Below are 18752 nucleotides of genomic sequence, written 5' to 3'. Positions count from 1 at the left end.
AATGAGGCTGATAAGGTCCATTACAGAAGAAACAAAATAAGGATAATACTTGTTTCTTCTGCAAAAAAAAAAAATCTAGGCATTTGAAGAAGGACTCTACCAAATATCATGCTTGGCGTGCTAAAAAAGGTACGTTCCTTACTTTGGTTTGTTCTGAAGTCAATTTAACTTCAGTACTTAGAAACACTTGGTGGTTAGACTCCGGTGCAACTACTAATATTAGTGTTTCAAAGCAGGGTTGCCTGAGCTACCGAAGGCCCGATAATGCTGAGAGAAGCATTTATGTGGGGGACGAAAAATCGGTAGATGTGGAAGCTATAGGCACATTTAGATTGTTATTATGTACTGGATATTATTTGGATTTGAAAGACACTTTTGTTGTACCGTCATTTAGACATAACTTAATTTCTATTTCTTATTTGGACAAATCTGGTTATTCTTGTTCATTTGGAAACAATTAGTTTACTTTGTCTTTAAATTCAAATATAATTGGAATTGGTTCACTTATGGCTTATGACAATCTATATTTACTTGATACTATAGCATCCTATCATGAATCCTTGAATACGGAATTGCGAGGTACTAAATATAAAATTAAAAATTCTGGTGTATTATGGCATAAACGTTTGGGTCACATCTCTAGAAATAGAGTTGAAAGACTTATGTTAGAAGGGATTCTTGATCCCATTGACTTATCAGGTTTAGATATTTGTGTTGAATACATTACAGGTAAACAAACCAAACCTAAGAGATCAGGTGCATATAGAGCTACGGACGTCTTAGAATTGATATATACAGATATTTGTGGGTCATTTCCTATACCTTCATGGAATGGTCAATAATACTTCATATTATTCATAGATGATTACTCTAGATATGAATACCTGTATCTAATACGTGAAAAATCTCAGTCTTTGGACGTGTGCAAAGCATTTAAAGCTGAAGTTGAAAATCAACTCAGCAAAAGAATAAAAAGCGTCAGATCTTACCATGGTGGGGAATATTACGATAGAAATGACGGTTCGGTGAACAACGTCCAGGACCATTTGCTTTATACCTAGAGGAGTGTAGAATTGTCCCTCAGTATACAATGCCTGCGTTACCTAGCATGAATGGTGTAGCTGAAAGATGAAACCGCACACTTAAGGACATGGTAAGAAGTATGATTCCTCAATCTACTTTGCCAGAGTCACTCTGGGGAGAAGTAATAAAAACTGCAGCCTACATTCTTAATAGAATACCAACTAAAGCAACTGCAAAAACACCTTATGAGCTTTGGACTAGGAGAAAGCCTAGTCTAAGACACTTTCGTGTATGGGGTTGTCCAGTGGAGGCAAGGCCTTACAGGCCTAATGAAAATAAATTGGAACCCCAAACAGTGAGTAGTTACTTTATTGGTTATTCTGAGCGATCTAAGGGATACAAATTTTATGATCCCAAATTAAGAAATATTTTTGAGACGGGTATTGCAAGATTTTTTAAGGATATTGAGTTTGGGGAGAGAAATAAGGTTAAAGACTTTACCTTTGAGGAAGAATTGGTTCAGTCTGATCTGATTCATACAATTGCTACTAATGTGGCAAAATCTGTACCTCAAAAGGATATAGTTATTTCAACTCCCATACAGTACGAGGAAATTGTTCATGATGAACAAACTCAACATCCTCAAGAATCTATGCCGCAAGAGCCAGCACCTTTGCGACGATCCACTAGAGAAAAGAGAAGTGTCATTTCAGATGATTATATGGTATTTCTCCAGAAATATGAAGAAAGTAGTGGTATAATAGAAGATAATACAATCAACTTCCGTCAAGCCATGGAGGATTCTAATTCGGATAAGTGGATTGAAGCAATGAATCAAGAGTATAAGTCTATGCAAGATAATAAAGTTTGGGAACTTGTCCTATTACCAGATGGTGTGAAACCCATTGGTTGTAAATGAATTTTTAAAACCAAAAGGGATTCTAAAGGTAATATGGAGAGGTATAAAGCACGTCTTGTGGCAAAAGGCTATACTCAAAAGGAAGGGATTGACTTTAAAGAAACCTTCTCTCCAGTTTCAACGAAGGACTCTTTTAGGACAATTATGGCTCTAGTCGCACATTTTGATTTAGAGCTTCATCAGATGGATGTTAAAACAGTATTTCTCAATGGAAACATTGATGAAATAATTTATATGGTACAACCAGAAAACTTTATGTCAGGAGACCCAAAGAAAATGGTTTATAAATTGATAAAATCCATCTATGGACTAAAATAGGCATCTGGTCGGTGGTATCACAAATTTCATCAAGTAATTATCTCATTTGGTTTTGAGATGAACGCTGTTGATGATTGCATGTATCAAAAATTTAGTGGGAGCAAATTCATTTTCCTAATGTTATATGTGGATGATATTTTGCTTGCCACAAATGATATAGGCTTATTGTACAAAACCAAGATATTTCTATCTAGAAATTTTGAGATAAAAGATCTTGGTGACGCCTCTTTTGTATTAAGAATCCAGATACACCGAGATAGATCTCGGGGCATTCTAGGATTATCACAAAGGAGCTATATCAATAAAGTACTCAAAAGGTTTGACATGCAAGATTACAAATCAGGAGACACCCCTGTCGCAAAGGGAGACAAGTTCAGTCTCAATCAGTGCCCTAAAGAAAATTTGGAAACTCAAGAAATGCAGAAGATTCCCTATGCATCAACTGTAGGGAGTCTAATGTATGCACAGGTTTGTACGCGTCCGGATATAGCGTACATTGTTGGAGTGTTAGGCAGATACTTAAGCAATCCTGGAATGGATCACTGGAAGGCAGCTAAAAGAGTCATGAGATATTTAAAGAGGACAAAAGATCGTATGCTCACATATAGGAGATCAGACCATTTGGAGATCATTGGGTATTCTGACTTCGATTTTGTTGGATGCCAAGACAGTAGGAAATCCACTTCGGACTATATTTATATATTCGCTGGTGGGGCGATTTCTTAGCATAGTGCCAAGCAATCTCTTATTGCTTCTTCCACTATGGCAATGGAATTTGTAGCATGTTTTGAGGCGTCCAATCATGGAATTTGGCCGAGGAATTTTATCACAGGGCTGTAAATAGTACAAGGGATTGAAAAACCACTAAAGATATACTGTGATAATAAATCAACTGTTTTATACTTCAACAACAATAGAAGCTCGACTAAGTCAAAGTATATTGACATCAAGTTCCTAGTTGTAAAAGAAAGGGTACAAAGTAAACAAATTTCTATAGAACACTTGGGAATAAACTTTATGTTGGCAGATCCTCTCACAAAAGGTGTACCGCCCAAGGTCTTTCATGAGCATACTACTCATATGAGTATATCAGAATTTAAGGAAACTTTAGTTTAGTGAGAGTCTGTCATATGTTTGTTATATGTTCTATACCAGATTCTGTATTTGTACAGATATTTTCTGATCAGAAATAAAGCTTTAGTTTATTATACTTTATACATTATGGCTATTAAAGTTATTAATGATCTCGTAAAGATAAAGTTGGACCAGTTGAAAATTGACATGTACATATCACATTCATGTAATTTTCATGCTATACATTTAATAATTGATCTATGTCATTTGGTTATGTTAATATTAGTGATCATTGATGGGTTTAGCTCCGATTGATATAGCGAAGACCGCTTTGGTCCTATATTAATATGGCCAATGAACGAGATTGTTTTGTATATCCTGTTTAATAATGACAACAATTTTGAGCCCATAAAGTATAGCATATTTATAAGAATACATATGTGACTCAGTGGGAGATTGTTAGAATTTTAAGGGTCACACATGTATAATTAAATATGTTAAGTCATTATTTTTTATTAGCCAAAATTAAAGTGATCCAATTAAAGTAAAGTTATTTGGCTAAGGGACATAATTATTAATATGAAAATTAATTGTGTGGATACCATTAGTCATATTTCTAACTTGACGAGATAAATTAGGAATATGAAACTCTTGAGGCATAATTGTAAAATCATCAATTATGAATATAATCATAATTGTATATTCATCAGTTATGACTATAAATAAGGTTATGGTCCCCGGTTGTAGTATCGAATGAAGCTTCTCTTCACCCATCAAGGAGAAATCTAAAGTTCTTAAGGATACTTGCAATTGAAAGACCACATCACAAATTAATTCAGAAAATATTCTAATGGATTCATCAGGTACGCTTTCGTGTTCATATGTTTCTTAATTGTTGTAGGATTTTATACATATTATAATATATTTAATAAGTTTTATGGAAACATTCTTAATCCATTGTTTTGGATCTATTAAGTTTGTTTTGAACCAAAATTCGGTTTTAATTTTATAAAATAATTATTTGATCTTAAAGAACCCAACAAAAGCTGCTTGTTACCAACTTCTGTCACAATCCTTGAAGAACCCATGGCATTCGAACTTTATGAAGGTTAACACACCATGGAAGATGGTAATCCACTAAGTTACCAAATCATGCATTCGAACTTGTTCTTCCATGGTTCACGAACTCCATGCGCATGATGAGCACGCCTCGTTCGTTTCCTCGGATCTGTTGGCCCACGCCATGTTGACAACTCCAGCTTTCAGTTTCGCCATATTATAAAACCGAGCATGTTCTCCATGCACACACAGAAGCAAAGGATCAGCCATGAAGGTCTCTTGCTTCATTGCCGTAGTTCTTCTTTTCGCTGTCGCTGCCGTCGATGCCTCCTCCTCGCCGATGGATGCGGCGGTGAACGGTGGTCCAACCGACACGGGGAGGGGGATGCATGGGCAGCTCGCAAGGAGGGGCGGGTCATGGACTTCCAAGAGCAGGAAGGTGACGGGAGGTGAGAAGCTTTCCCATGGCCATGGGAGGAGCACCGGGAAGACAGTCCAAGGAGCCAATGACGAGGACAAAATGTTCAACCCCGGTTGCATCTCCGCAGAGTTTTGCATGAAGAAGAAGGTGATATGCTTCAAGGTGTGCACCAACTCAACGGAGAGAGAGCCCCAGAATTGCCCTTTCAAGTGCGTCAAGTGCATCCCTACCTGCTAAGGATCCGAATCGACTGCTTCGAAGTCAGGGTTAAGAGTAGTTCCTTCAAAATCTCCCACTGCGTTGTGCCTTTCCCAGTTTCGTAGTGTTGGACGAAGCTTCCTGAGAAATAAAGCAGATATTATGGTTCAGAATTGTTCGTCTGTCGGTATGACAAGTCCAACGAAATATATCTACATGATTTTGTACTGCAATCATGATAATTAACACGAATCACGAAAGCCACATCAATATGATGATTTAGTAGTAACATTGTTCGGCTAATTTCTTCGTGGGACGCACCGCATCGAATCAAATCTCGACCGTTAGATCTTCTGTACGGGAGCATACGCAGTACGAGCCGTTGTTACGAAACGGAATACGATTCTGTACAGGCGTAGCTTGTCCATTGCAACGCTTCTATCACGCGTGTCCTTCACGTGCAAAGGTTCACGGAGAGACCTAGACGGGGGCCGCATAAGCCCCAAATCCGAACGGCCGAAATCGCGAGGGAGGAGGAGAGCGAGGCGGACAGAGGGCGATGCTGCAGATCCGACTGAGCAAGGGATCGGCGGGGGACGGAGGCGGAGCGGCGGCGAAGCCTCCCCCGCCGGCGGAGACGGTGACGGTCGCTTGCCCCGACCACCTCGTCATCGCTGACCTCCCCGTGGCCAAGAGCCTCGGCGCGGTCACCTCCTCCGCCGCCGCCGTCCGGACCGTCGGCCGCCGCTCCCGGCGCAACCTCGGCGAGCGGGTCCACTTCTGCGTTCGTTGTGACTTCCCGATCGCTCTGTACGGCCGCCTGGTACGAATCCCCTCATCCCCCTTCCCTTGTGTTTCTTCCTTTTTTTTTCTCTTTTGGTCGAGGAAAGAGCAGTGTTTAGCTATGGGGGAGTCTGTATCCTGATAAGGGAGGAATAGATGTAGTACATTGCAAATTGCTAGTTAATCGCATTGGCACTTGATTTGCCATTTGGTTTCATGCCATGTTGTAACCCTTCTGACATGTTTGCAGGTGCCCTGTGAACATGCTTTCTGTTTGACATGTGCAAGAAGTGATGCTAGCTGCTACCTGTAAGATCTCTTCAACTTTATTTCATTTAAGAATCTCATTATTGCAGTTCACCGATTAACCCGGAGATATGCTCAATCTATTTATCAGAACTTAGAAATTCGACTCTTTCATAGAGGCATTATGGTTGGAGAGGCTTTCTTTTGTTCCCAATCCATTTTGTCGCTCGATACTGAACTTTCTATGCATATAATTATCTCTGTTTATTGTTTGCATGATCAGAGCTAACAATCCGCCATAAGAAGTATGGCTACAATGCCTTTTTGTGCACGGATTTTTCCTGGTTGTTGGCATCATTACCTGCTGACTGAAAACATATATACTAAACTAATGTCCAGTCTATATTGACTTCATCGATAAAAAAACAGCAACAGCTGTTAGTGTAAACAACTTTAAGCCAAGGCCTCGGGGCCGACGCGGCTTGGTTCGGGTCCGGATGATGGGGGATCTCCCTGGGACGTTCCTCGAGACTGCTGAGGTGGCCGATTACGGTGGTCCGATTGGGACGGGGTCGCCGTTTCCTCCGGGAAGGGACTCCTCGCCTGGGCGTTTAGTGGGAGACCTCCGCCTTCGCACCTGCACAAAGGTCGGGTCGGGGTGCTCGGCCCGACCCCTCCGACGATCAAGTTAGCAGATTGTCACGAACGGTCGTCGCACACCCGCAACAACTCCGTTCAACGAACCGTTCGTCGCTCACACTTGCATGTACAACTGCTTGACAACATGTTTTCTCTTGGTTTTGGGTCATTTTGCTTGTAAATATGTAAGTTCGAACAAGCTGCAGCGTTACAAAGCGACCGCTCACCGAACCGAGCAAAACAGCCCCAAAACAGCTCCGTTTTCGCGTGCCGCGGGAGGGTTGCGGAGAACTGCCTCCACTCACCAAAACGTCAGCCATCTCAGCCCCTTTGAACCCCCCGGGTGGCACAGGGCTGGATGGGGCTTCGGTTATATACCGGGCGTTGAACTCTCTTTCGTAAGTTCGCACGTGGCCTTTACGGGAACTTGTCTTCGCGCTCGGGACCAGGTGAGCGGCTATTTGTGGGCTTGCAGCTGTTCGTTCATCCTTCCAAAGCCTTGTTTTCTCCCTCTCCCTCTTTTCTCTTGTGCACGCAAGGTGCTCGCTGAATTGCTTGTAAAGCTTCCCCTTTTCGCGAGACTTCGGGACTTGTCCGTTGCTCGTTCTTTCGAACTAACCAACTTTCTCTTTTACAAGTCCTTCGGGACCTGCGAGAGGTTACAAGTGGGTTGATTCTTGCGGAGCAATATCGCAAGGGCGAAGCGCGACTTAGGCAACGCAAGCTAAGTTCGCGCCTTTGCCGCAAGGGTGACTCGCGACTTAGGCAACGCAAGCTAAGTTCGCGTCTTTGGCCGTAAGGGTGCCTCACGCCTTAGGCAATTCCAGCTAAGGCCGTGACATTGTGGTATCAGAGCTGGCAAGCACTTCGAGCGAGCAACGAACGAACTTCGCAACTTCGCCATGGCAAAGCATCGTGGCGAATCAAGCAAGACGGGGCAAGCCGGACCCTTGCCCCAAGCAGCCGCAGGTGGGCTGCATGTGCACACTCGCTCTCATGCTGTTGGAGCCGCTCAAGAGGAGCGCGACAGCGAACAGGATGAGCGAGAAGTTGGCTACTCTCCGCGAGCGGAGGAAGCACAATCTGGAGCGCTAACTGGGAAAAAGAGTCATAAGGAGAGACTCACGACGGCGGAAACCCGCCTGGATGTTCTTAAAACGAGCATGGAGGAACTCTACCATGGCCAACAAAGACTTGTTGGGGTAGAGAGCTCGCAAGAGGAAGCGGAGTCCAGGATCGACAAGGTCGAGGCCCTAGTCGACCGACTGTCTGATGACACCAAAGACTCCGTGCAACACTTACAGGATGTTGTGGCGGAACTCACTGCAAAGGTGGTCATGCTCACAAGAACACTAAATGCGGGAGGAAGCAACACCCGCGTTGTACCGCCAGAAAATTTGAGGGCACCTGAGCCTCATGGATATGGAGGGGCCAGAGATGCCAAAGAGCTCGAGAACTTTCTGTTTGACATGGAGCAATACTTCCGAGCTACGAGGCCCGATTCTGAAGATACCAAAGTTTCTATAGCAACAATGTATCTGAACGGAGATACGAAACTTTGGTGGCGAACTCGTTGGGAGGAGATCCAACAAGGTCGGTGTCAAGTCGACACATGGGAGGACTTGAAGCGGGAGTTGAGAACTCAGTTCCTACCGGAGAACACAGAGTTCGTCGCAAGAAGGAAGTTGAGACAACTCCGTCAAAGTACCACCATCCGAGACTATGTGAAACAATTTTCTGCACTAATGCTGGACATACAGGACATGTCCGAGAAGGACAAGTTGTTCAGCTTCCTCGATGGTTTAAAACCATGGGCTCAACAGGAGCTAAATCGAAGGAATGTTACCGATGTAGTCGGGGCAATTGCTGCTGCGGAAAGGCTCACCGACTTTGTTTCCTCTGAAGACCCAGCAAGAAGGAAACAATCTTCAGGCAATCGCCCTCCAAAACATTCTCGAGGGAAGGAGCTCGGGAGCGAACAAAAGAAGAAGAGCTCCCACAAAGGGCCGAACCCGAAAGGCAAGACCTCAAAACCTGCCTATAGGATGCTTCTTGTGCAGAGGACCGCACATGGTAAGGGAGTGCCCACAAAAACAAGCACTCAATGCTTTGACGGCTTCCATCCACCCCCCCCCCCCCCCCCCCCCCGATCGGACAAGGGCAAAGCTGTTGCTTTTAGTTCAAGCAGTTTTGAATCCAGCAGCGACGACGAGGAGTCGCAAGGACCCCGAATGAGAGCAATGCGTTTGTTGAACGCTATGCGGGGTCAAGTGGGGGAGAACATGAAGACAAAGGCACAAAAAGTAGGAAGTAGTGAGCTGATGTATGTGGACATCAAGCTAAATGGCCAAACGACCCGTGCAATGGTGGACACGGGCGCTACCCACAACTTCATAGCCGATCGTGAAGCACAGCGACTTGGGTTGATCTTGGAGAAGAGCCCAAGCCGAATGAAGGCGGTGAACTCTGAGGCCAAGCGAATCTCCGGGTTGGCGAAGGGAGTTCCCATCAAAATCGGGACTTGGAGCGGAAACACCAACATGATGGTCGTACCACTGGACGACTTCCAAGTGATTCTTGGAATGGAGTTTATGCACGCGGCGAAGTTGGTGCCGATGCCGTTCTTGAACTCCCTATGTATGATGGGAGGCGATGACCCCTGCGTGGTTCCCGTCTCTCGGAGAGGAACTAAGGAGCCCTAACACATTTCGGCATTACAACTGAAGAAAGGGGTGCGAAAAGGTGAATTGACATTCGTGGCTGCTATGAAGCTAGAGCCACTCAACGAGGAGGCCATTCAAGAACCTGCTGTGGTGGCGAACGTCCTAAAAGAGTTCAAAGACGTTATGCCACCCCAGTTGCCGAAGACTCTCCCACCACGCAGAGGCGTGGATCACAGCATCGAGCTGGAGCCAGGAGTGAAGCCTCCAGCGAGACCACCCTACCGTATGCCCCCGCCAGAGTTGGCAGAACTCAGGAAGCAGTTAGGTGAACTGCTAAGCGGTGGTCTCATCCGCAGCTCTAAAGCACCTTTCGAAGCTCCAGTTCTCTTCCAGAAGAAACAAGATGGGAGCCTCCGATTATGCATCGACTACCGAGCCCTCAACAAAGTAACAGTGAAGAACAAGTATCCCATCCCGCTCATTGCGGACTTGTTCGACCAATTGGGCAAAGCAAAGTATTTCTCAAAACTCGACCTTCGGTCGGGGTATTGGCAGGTGCGCATTGCTAAAGGCGACGAAGCGAAGACTACTTGTGTGACCAGGTATGGAGCGTTTGAGTTCTTGGTGATGCCTTTCGGCTTAACCAACGCTCCGGCCACATTATGCACTCTCATGAACCAGCTATTCAAGGAGTATTTGGATAAGTTCGTGGTCGTCTACCTGGACGATATCGTCGCCTACAGTCAAACGCTCGAGGAGCACGTCAAGCACCTTCGAACGATTTTCAAGGTTCTCAGGGAGAACACTTTGTTCGTGAAAAGGGAGAAATGCTACTTTGCTCAAACTGAGATCCTATTCTTGGGGCATCGAATCGGTGATGGCTCCATTCGGATGGATAAGTCGAAGGTGCAAGCAGTTGCGGAATGACGAACTCCAAAGAAGGTGCCAGAGTTGAGATCCTTCCTTGGTTTCGTCAACTACTATCGACGCTTCATAGCGGGATATTCGAAGCGGGCAACCCCACTGACGGAGTTGCTGAAGGAGCAGCCTTGGAAGTGGTCTGACAAATGTGAGATAGCATTCCAAGATCTGAAGGCTGCTGTTCTAGAAGAACCGGTGCTCAAATTGTCGAACTATGGAGAGCCCTTTGAAGTCCATACAGATGCTTCGGACTTCGCTATTGGGGGGGTACTCATGCAGGAAGGTCATCCGGTGGCCTACGAGAGCCGCAAACTCAACGATACCGAGCGGCGGTATCCAGTGCATGAGAAGGAGATGACAACAGTGATCCACTGTCTACGAGTTTGGCGACACTACCTCCTTGGGTCGCGGTTTGTGCTGAGGACGGACAACATCGCCCTGAGCTATTTCCAGACTCAGAAGAAGCTCTCCCCAAAGCAGGCGCGATGGCAGGACTTCCTGGCTGAATTTGATATGGCAATGGAGTACAAGCTCGGGAAGGCGAATGTCGTGGCCGATGCGCTGAGTCGGAAAGTGGAATGCGTGAATGCCGTACAACTGGAGGGCAGAGGCCAAGCAAGTCAGTTGCACTCCAACTTCCTTTCCCGAATCAGGGATGGACTGTATAGTGATCCCCAGGCAGTTATCCTGATGCAGCTCATCAAAGAAGGCAAGGCACGACGATTTTGGGTCCAGGAGGGACTTGTTTACACAAAAGGGAATATGGTTTATGTTCCCTGAGTGGACAATTTAAGGCGTGAGCTCTTAAAAGAGTGTCACGATTCCCTTTGGGCTGGACACCCAGGCATTCACAGAATGTTGGCTCTCGTGGAGAGGGCCTTCTACTGGCCGAAGATGGGGATTGATGTGGAGGAATATGTTCGAACATGCCTTACTTGCCAATAAGACAAGGTGGAGCAGCGGAAGCCGGTGGGACTTTTGGAGCCGTTGCCCGTACCAGAAAGGCCGTGGGAGAGCATTTCCTTGGATTTCATATCAAGCTTGCCACCTGTAGGGGGACTCGGATCGATACTCGTGGTGGTCGATCGGTTTTCAAAGTATGCAACTTTCATTGCTGCTCCCCTACACTGTTCAGCAGAGGAGGCGACCAAGCTGATGATGAAGGATGTAGTGAAGTATTGGGGAGTCCCGCACAATATCATTAGCGATCGAGACGCTCGATTCCTGGGACGATTTTGGATCGAGCTGTTCAAATTGTTGGGGTCAAAGTTATACTTCTCTACAAGCCTCCACCCCCAGACGGATGGTCAGACTGAAAGGATAAACTCGCTCTTGGAGCAATATCTCCGGCACTACGTGAGTGCCAATCAACGAGATTGGGTGAAGCTGTTGGACATTGCCCAATTCTCCTACAACTTGCAGCGGAGCTCTGCATCCAACAAAAGCCCTTTCGAGATCATTACAGGACAACAACCGTCAACTCCGCACACCATGGCAATTGGGTATATTGGGAGTAGTCCATCGCCTATCATTTCGCAAAGGAGTGGCATCGAAATGCAGATATTGCACGGGCTTACTTGGAGAAGGCGGCAAAAAGGATGAAGAAGTGGGCAGACTTGGGAAGGCGACCGCAAGAGTTCAAAGTTGGCGATTTGGAGTTGGTAAAGCTCCAACCAGCATCACTCCAATTCTTTAGGAACAGAGTCCACAAAGGATTGGTGCGCAAGTATGAAGGGCCCTTCCCAATTATCAGCAGGGTAGGCAACGTCTCTTACAAGTTGTAGCTGCCGGCGTGGTTCAAAATTCACAACGTTCTTCACGCCATCGAAATGCAGATATTGCGCCGGCTTACTTGGAGAAGGCGGCAAAAAGGATGAAGAAGTGGGCAGATTTGGGAAGGCGACCGCAGGAGTTCAAAGTTGGCGATTTGGAGTTGGTAAAGCTCCAACCAGCATCACTCCAATTCTTTAGGAACAGAGTCCACAAAGGATTGGTGCGCAAGTATGAAGGGCCCTTCCCAATTATCAGCAGGGTAGGCAACGTCTCTTACAAGTTGCAGCTGCCGGCGTGGTTCAAAATTCACAACGTTCTTCATGCCAGCAACCTAAAAGCCTACCACTCGGATCCGCAAGATGCTTCCCGAAGTGTTCCAACTCGGCTACCTCCCATCACAGCCTCCTACGAGAAGCGAGTGGAAACCATTCTGGCGGACCGCAAGATAAAGCTACCCAACGGAGCTGAGCAGACAGAGTACTTGGTGAAGTGGTGAAAGCTTCCCCGAACTGAAGCTAGTTGGGAGCCTGAAGACGCCCTGCGACATGAAGAAGAAGTCATCAACAACTACCAACAAGCGTCGACGAGGGCGTCGACAGTTTAAGTGGGGGAGAATGTCACGAACGGTCGTCGCGCACCTGCAACAACTCCGTTCAACGAACCGTTCGTCGCTCACACTTGCATGTACAGCCGCTTGACAGCATGTTTTCTCTTGGTTTTGGGTCATTTTGCTTGTAAATATATAAGTTCGAACAAGCTGTAGCATTACAAAGCGACCGCTCACCGAACCGAGCAAAATAGCCCTAAAACAACCCAAAACAGCTCTGTTTTCGCGTGCCGCGGGAGGGTTGCGGAGAACTACCTCCGCTCACCAAAACGTCAGCCATCTCAGCCCCTTTGAACCCCCTGGGTGGCACAGGGCTGGATGGGGCTTCGGTTATATACCGGGCGTTGAACTCTCTTTCGCAAGTTCGCACGTGGTCTTTACGGGAACTTGTCTTCGCGCTCGGGACCAGGTGAGCGGCTGTTTGTGGGCTTGCAGCTGTTCGTTCATCCTTCCAAAGCCTTGTTTTCTCCCTCTCCCTCTTTTCTCTTGTGCACGCAAGGTGCTCGCTGAATTGCTTGTAAAGCTTCCCCTTTTCGCGAGACTTCGGGACTTGTCCGTTGCTCGTTCTTTCGAACTAACCAACTTTCTCTTTTACAGGTCCTTCGGGACCTGCGAGAGGTTACAAGTGGGCTGATTCTTGCGGAGCAATATCGCAAGGGCGAAGCGCGACTTAGGTAACGCAAGCTAAGTTCGCGCCTTTGCCGCAAGGGTGACTCGCGACTTAGGCAACGCAAGCTAAGTTCGCGTCTTTGGCCGCAAGGGTGCCTCACGCCTTAGGCAATTCCAGCTAAGGCCGTGACAGGATGGTGAAGGGGGTTTCTTTTGCTAAGTTGTCCCTCTCTTTTTCCTCAGAGCGTGAGGGTTTTTATAGTCAGAATTACCGTTGCATGATGTGCCTGCCCGCAGGGAGCAGGATCGTACTTCTGGTAGCGTCTGACATTGCCGTTGGCATGGCGTGAGGGACCGAGCCTGAGTAGTGTGTTAATGTGCCTTGGTAGGCGTTCCGGTCCACTTTGACCGGGTGCCTCATCAGGTCAACAGAGGCGTGATGCGTCAGCTGGTGTGGCTGATGTCACGCGAGTCTTATCACAATTGTTACCCTCATCAACAACAATAAGAAAAAGATGTAATATCTTTAACCATATGGGTTGACTACATGGATTTTTTTTCTGGTCATTAAGCTCTATTTAATGCAGTTTTCTAGTTATATCAAGAGCATTCTTGGAATTTAGTATAATTCAATTTGTTGTAAATTCTTGATATTCAGTGTCTTTTGCAGCTGCGATGAACGTATCCAGAAGATCCAATCTATTAAAATGATGGAGGGCATTTTTATATGTGCAGCTCCCCATTGTCTTAAGTCGTTTCTTAAAAAATCAGAGTTCGAATCTCATATCCATGAAACTCATCCCAATCTTCTTCAATCCAATACCAAGAAGGAAGGTAGCACTGAGGAGGAGGCTAGAGCCTCATCTACAGACACTCATAAGCAATCATTTCTGCAAGAGACATCCACTGCACGTGCTCCTCCAAAGTCAGGCTTCTCGCCCGGTACAAATTCCCAGCAACAGGATCGTGATGAAAGGGCTTATCGTCATCAGTCTAGTGATCATCCACCCTCCATGGTGCCACCTAATTTGAAGCCAGTGCCATTTCAGAGCCCCCACCAGCGCCAGCCAGGTGATGTGCAGGCAGACAATAACCCACCTCAAGGCTTTGACAATCCCAACAGCTGGATCAATCAACCCCAAAGCTTTATGAGCCAGTCTGGTCATCCGAATCAGCAAGTCTCTGACCAGTTGCTCTCTGAGAAACACGCAGGGAATCCTTCACAATCTTCATTCTCAGATTACCCACCACTGCAGCCACCTTTGCCACCGAACTATCAATTACCTCTGAATGCCAACCAGGCCGTAGTTCCCCCTGCAACATTTAGCTATCCTCTTTCTGCAGAAGGCTCTCAGCAATATTACAGTGCTCCCTATGAAATTCCACGCCCAGAACTGATGCCAGCAGGTGGGCCAGCACAGGGGTCAGTATTGGGATATTCTCCTGCTCCAGCAGGGATAGCAAGTTTTGCAGGCAGTGTTCCACGCCCATGGGGCGCTGGCCAGATGGTTGTACCCTTGGACCGACCCTTCATGTTAACTCAAGGGCTTCCAGAAGCATACATGAATCTGACTGATTCTCAGGGAAGAATTCAGTCCTTGCAAGGTGATGGCAGTCAGCTTGCTGGAGGATGGCTGCTGAATCATTCTCAAATTGGTCAGGAATCACAGCTCCAGGGTGTTTCAGCTGTTAATAGTGATAACAAGGGTGTTTTGGCTCAGCTGCCACAGCCAGTAGCATTGCAAGCGTCACTTCCACCGCCACCTCCACCTCCACTGCCTCTGCCCATGTCTCAGCAGCTTAATGCAGGAAATTTCTCCAGTTTCTGCACTGCAAACCAAGAGGGCCAGCGCTATGGTTAGTAGGATTATGGTCATGGTTTTGCCAATTGTCCGTAATAGTACTTGGCTTAAAACCATGTTGTTGTGTTTCTTTAACACATGGTCTTTGCTTTTGTTATATGTGCTTTGTATCGTTGTGACGCCATCCCCGGTCCATTAGTGTTTTGTGCAGTTGAATGTCTTTTTCCTGCATAATGCTTGTGATGTTAAAAAGGAATGCTTTATTCAGTGCTTTGTTCAAATGCCTAAGTTTATGGTTCAATTCTCTGCCCCTCGTGGGATGCTCAAAATGCTTAAAGCTGTGTGCTCTTTCTGTTGTTGTTCAATTCTCTGCCCCTCGTGGGATGTTCCCGGAGGTATCACGATGATTCATGTCAACCGCAACAACCTACCATTGCACACCTTTGAATTGCGGCTCACTTCTATTGAATGACAGAACAACTTTGATTTGGTTTGCATGATCATGCTCTTCTCGTTTGCCTGTGTTGCTTTAGTGATCCTTTTATCTTCTAGTTGTGATGCATGGTTAGCTAATGACAATTTGGTATCTACATTTGATTCGGTGACCTGTATCTAATTCGTTCCTGTAGATGACATAGTTCATCAGTGCATCCAATTAATCACACTGGAAGGGTTCATCTCCAAAACTGCAGTTGTTGTGTGCATAGATAGAGCTATACGATGTGAGATTTACTCTCCGCAGCTCGGTTCATAAGCAAGCTCCTTTGATTTTTCGATGTGAGTCATGTGCATAGATAGAGCTATACGATGTGAGTCATGTGCATAGATAGAGCCATACGAGCTGGATTAAGCCAAAAACCACACATCTGTAAATTAAATATATGCAACGTCATGATTCCTACTCTTTTGGCTTTGAAATGTTCCAATAAATCTCAGAAATCTCACTGAAAATATTCGGATGATTTATAAGAAGTGGGCGAGAACTCAAAACACATATCTTTGGAATGGTTTTGTCTTCTTACTGCAGCTGCATAGATGGCATCTTGGTAGTCTCTACTGCAACCACCAAGCAATGGAATTGTGAGCCAAAGATGGAGAAGCTCATAATGATCAACTCAGCGATCATTGCAGCCAAATGATCCATTGGTGTCCTCCTCATTGTCCGTCCACCTCCAGGGAACAACATCCACTAACAAGGAGCAGGAATGCCGCAAATACCTCAATAACTCAAAGTGTGATCGACGCGGTCGGATGCTGGCGGCTTGAGTTCGAGGTTGACGAGGTCGATGATGTCGTCCCAGTGGCTCAGGTTGCTCGTCGGTGGGTTCGTTGTCGAGATCTCCATTGCAAAGAGGCCTTCATCAGCAGGAAAGTAGTACTGCCCTGCGTAATCGTACAAGGAAGATGAACAGGATGGCGAAGAGAATGAAGAGAAGGGGTGGCCGGTCTCGTGATAAGAGCCCAAGATGTCCGGCTCTTCAGGAGCAGCGCCATGATACTCCGTCGGGACTGGAGGATCGGACATCGCCCATGACTCCACCATGCTTATTTCGCCAGTGCCATGACTGTCCTCGTGCTGTGATGTTGGCAACGACGGTGTTGGCCGAGGGAGGATCACCTGGTCGGATGTGTCGGTGAAACCGCTGCTGCTATGGCTGTCCTCCGACTCTGGTATCTTGTAGTTGCTGCTGATGGCGCTTCCGTTTCCGTGATCGTCTGCTGTACCATCGGCTGCGGTTCGAGCGGTCCGGGGGCGCTTCTTCTTGCGGCTGCCGCCGACGGGCACGTTGCGGAGCGTGCCGCCTTCGGTCCAATGCCTGCGACAAGCCCGGCAGTAGTGCCGCGGCTGCAGCTTGCTGTAGTTGTTGTAGTAGCAGAACTTGGTGTTGGCGGAGTCGCAGCGCGGGCATCTAAGCGCCGCTGCGGCCGTCGCCTCATGCGTCGGTTTCTCCTGCTGCTGGTTTCTCCCGTTAACCATATTCACTCCCTTGAAGACAAATAAAACTCAGATTGAGATCGCAAGTACAACAGACCATGACCAATCAACACGAAAGCAGAATCACACCTGTGCGCAGTTCAAGCGCTCTCCCATGCTACTTGATTGCAAGAACTAGCGATATGGAAAGAGGGGGAGAGTGGAATGAGGAAGAATGGGCAGCAGGGATTGGCAGAGCACAGAACCAGGGTTGGGAGAGCGAACAGAAGCTGAGGGCATGTCGGATTTGGGATGAGATAATAAATTGGCCTACAGAGCGTGGAATCGCCGCTGATCCCTGTCCTTTCCTGCAGCTGCAGCTGACGTTAATTCGTGTGCTTTAAATGTGGGATTGTTTGGTGGCGTAGAGAGATCAAAGAGCTGTGCGTCTTCTCCAGCGTTGGAAGCTACGAACCTTTTTAATGCCTGCGGCAAGTTGTATAAATGGGAGGCGAGATAAAGAAGAAAGAGAGAGTGATAGCTTACTTCTAAAGCAAACCAATTCTTTATGAAGAAGCAACACGTAATTGGTGTCACAGCAATGACTAAGATTCCTGAGAGACTGCCGGACTCCCGGGCATTAGAGAGAGAGAGAGAGAGGGAGGGGGTGGAAGACGGAGGAGGACGAGGGATGGGGGGTTGGGGTGATAAGGACGGGGAGAATCCTAAGTGGGTAGTACGACGGACGGTCGATCGAGGTGCAGGGGTTGCCAACGGGGGCGAGTGGGCGACAGATAAGACAGAGACCAAAGTTTGGTCGGTGGAGAGAGGTGAGTGGGACGGTGGGCGCTGTCTAGTATTGGAGAAGGAAAGAAGACGACGATGACGAGGATGGACCGAGCTGGTCTGCGCCCGTCACTGTCGCCACCAGAACTACGTGTCGCGACGCTACACCTAATCTTCCTCTGCACTACTATCACACGATGAGATGATATATATATATATATATATATAGACACGAGTGATTTCTTTAAAAAATATTTATATTTTGGGTTTTTAATCAATATTTTTATTTTATTTTTTCAAATAGTATTCCTCAATTAAAAAAAAAAATCCAAGCTATTCTTATAAATTTTCATCCATGTTATGATCGTCATAATTAAAAAATTATTTTTAAAAAATTTATATATCTAAATAGACTCTCAATCTTAATCAAATTAACTGCAAGAATATAAATATAGTATCACAATATATTGTCTACCAGTGACGACAATCAAAGAAGCATATGATGTCAAATTATAGTATTTTTAGTATATTAATAAAATATTATAAATATTATTGAAAAATATTGTAAACAAGCTAAGTGAAAACATTGTAAAAATTGAAAATTGATAAAAGAACGGGCGAAAAATTTTGATGGGAAAACTTTTGAGGGTTATTTTAGATTTTTTTAAATTAAAAGTACTTTTGATGAGCGATTTTCCTAGAAAATATTCATATTTTAGGTAATTTTTAATCGATACATCTTATTTTATTTTCTTTAAACAGTATCCTAATCTGAAAAATACCCAAGCCGTTCCTTGCTAATTTTTTCACTCGGAAAAGTGTTTTATGTGTTATAGTGTTTTTGGCCTATTATAAAATTTTGATCATCGACAAAATCCTATCTGAAAATATGATCTAAACATACTCATAATCTCAATCAAAGTAATTATAAATCTACAAACAATATATTAGTTAAGAAGGAATGACAATGAAAGCAACACGATATGATGTTATTTA

At 45.7% G+C, this 18752-nt stretch overlaps 2 protein-coding genes across 4 annotated transcripts; one reads left to right on the top strand and one right to left on the bottom strand.

Annotated features, from left to right (window-relative positions):
• The first annotated feature begins 5482 nt into the window (after positions 1-5482).
• LOC135623260 (E3 ubiquitin-protein ligase HAKAI homolog) lies at positions 5483-15356 on the top strand. Of its 2 annotated transcripts, none has more exons than XM_065126021.1 (3): positions 5483-5835; positions 6046-6104; positions 13912-15356. In XM_065126021.1, the coding sequence occupies exons 1-3, from the start codon at positions 5572-5574 to the stop codon at positions 15113-15115; spliced, it is 1527 nt and encodes a 508-aa protein (XP_064982093.1). In that variant the 5' UTR covers positions 5483-5571; the 3' UTR covers positions 15116-15356. The 2 variants fall into 2 exon arrangements, with proteins under 2 accessions (XP_064982093.1, XP_064982103.1); XM_065126031.1 differs by having other exon boundaries at positions 5484-5835; positions 13924-15356.
• Positions 15357-15935: 579 nt separating this feature from the next.
• Positions 15936-17655, bottom strand: LOC135623266 (dof zinc finger protein DOF1.4-like). Of its 2 annotated transcripts, XM_065126049.1 has the most exons (3): positions 17517-17655; positions 17121-17456; positions 15936-17042 (listed from the first exon to the last, which is right to left on the bottom strand). In XM_065126049.1, the coding sequence occupies exons 2-3, from the start codon at positions 17145-17147 to the stop codon at positions 16275-16277; spliced, it is 795 nt and encodes a 264-aa protein (XP_064982121.1). In that variant the 5' UTR covers positions 17148-17456; positions 17517-17655; the 3' UTR covers positions 15936-16274. The 2 variants fall into 2 exon arrangements, with proteins under 2 accessions (XP_064982121.1, XP_064982112.1); XM_065126040.1 differs by having other exon boundaries at positions 17121-17640.
• Positions 17656-18752: the final 1097 nt, after the last annotated feature.

This window comes from Musa acuminata, chromosome BXJ1-3 (assembly GCF_036884655.1).
Source record: "Musa acuminata AAA Group cultivar baxijiao chromosome BXJ1-3, Cavendish_Baxijiao_AAA, whole genome shotgun sequence".
Lineage (NCBI taxonomy): Eukaryota > Viridiplantae > Streptophyta > Magnoliopsida > Zingiberales > Musaceae > Musa > Musa acuminata.
Note: the sequence above shows the minus strand (reverse complement) of the source record. Positions and strands in the feature narration are given on the sequence as shown.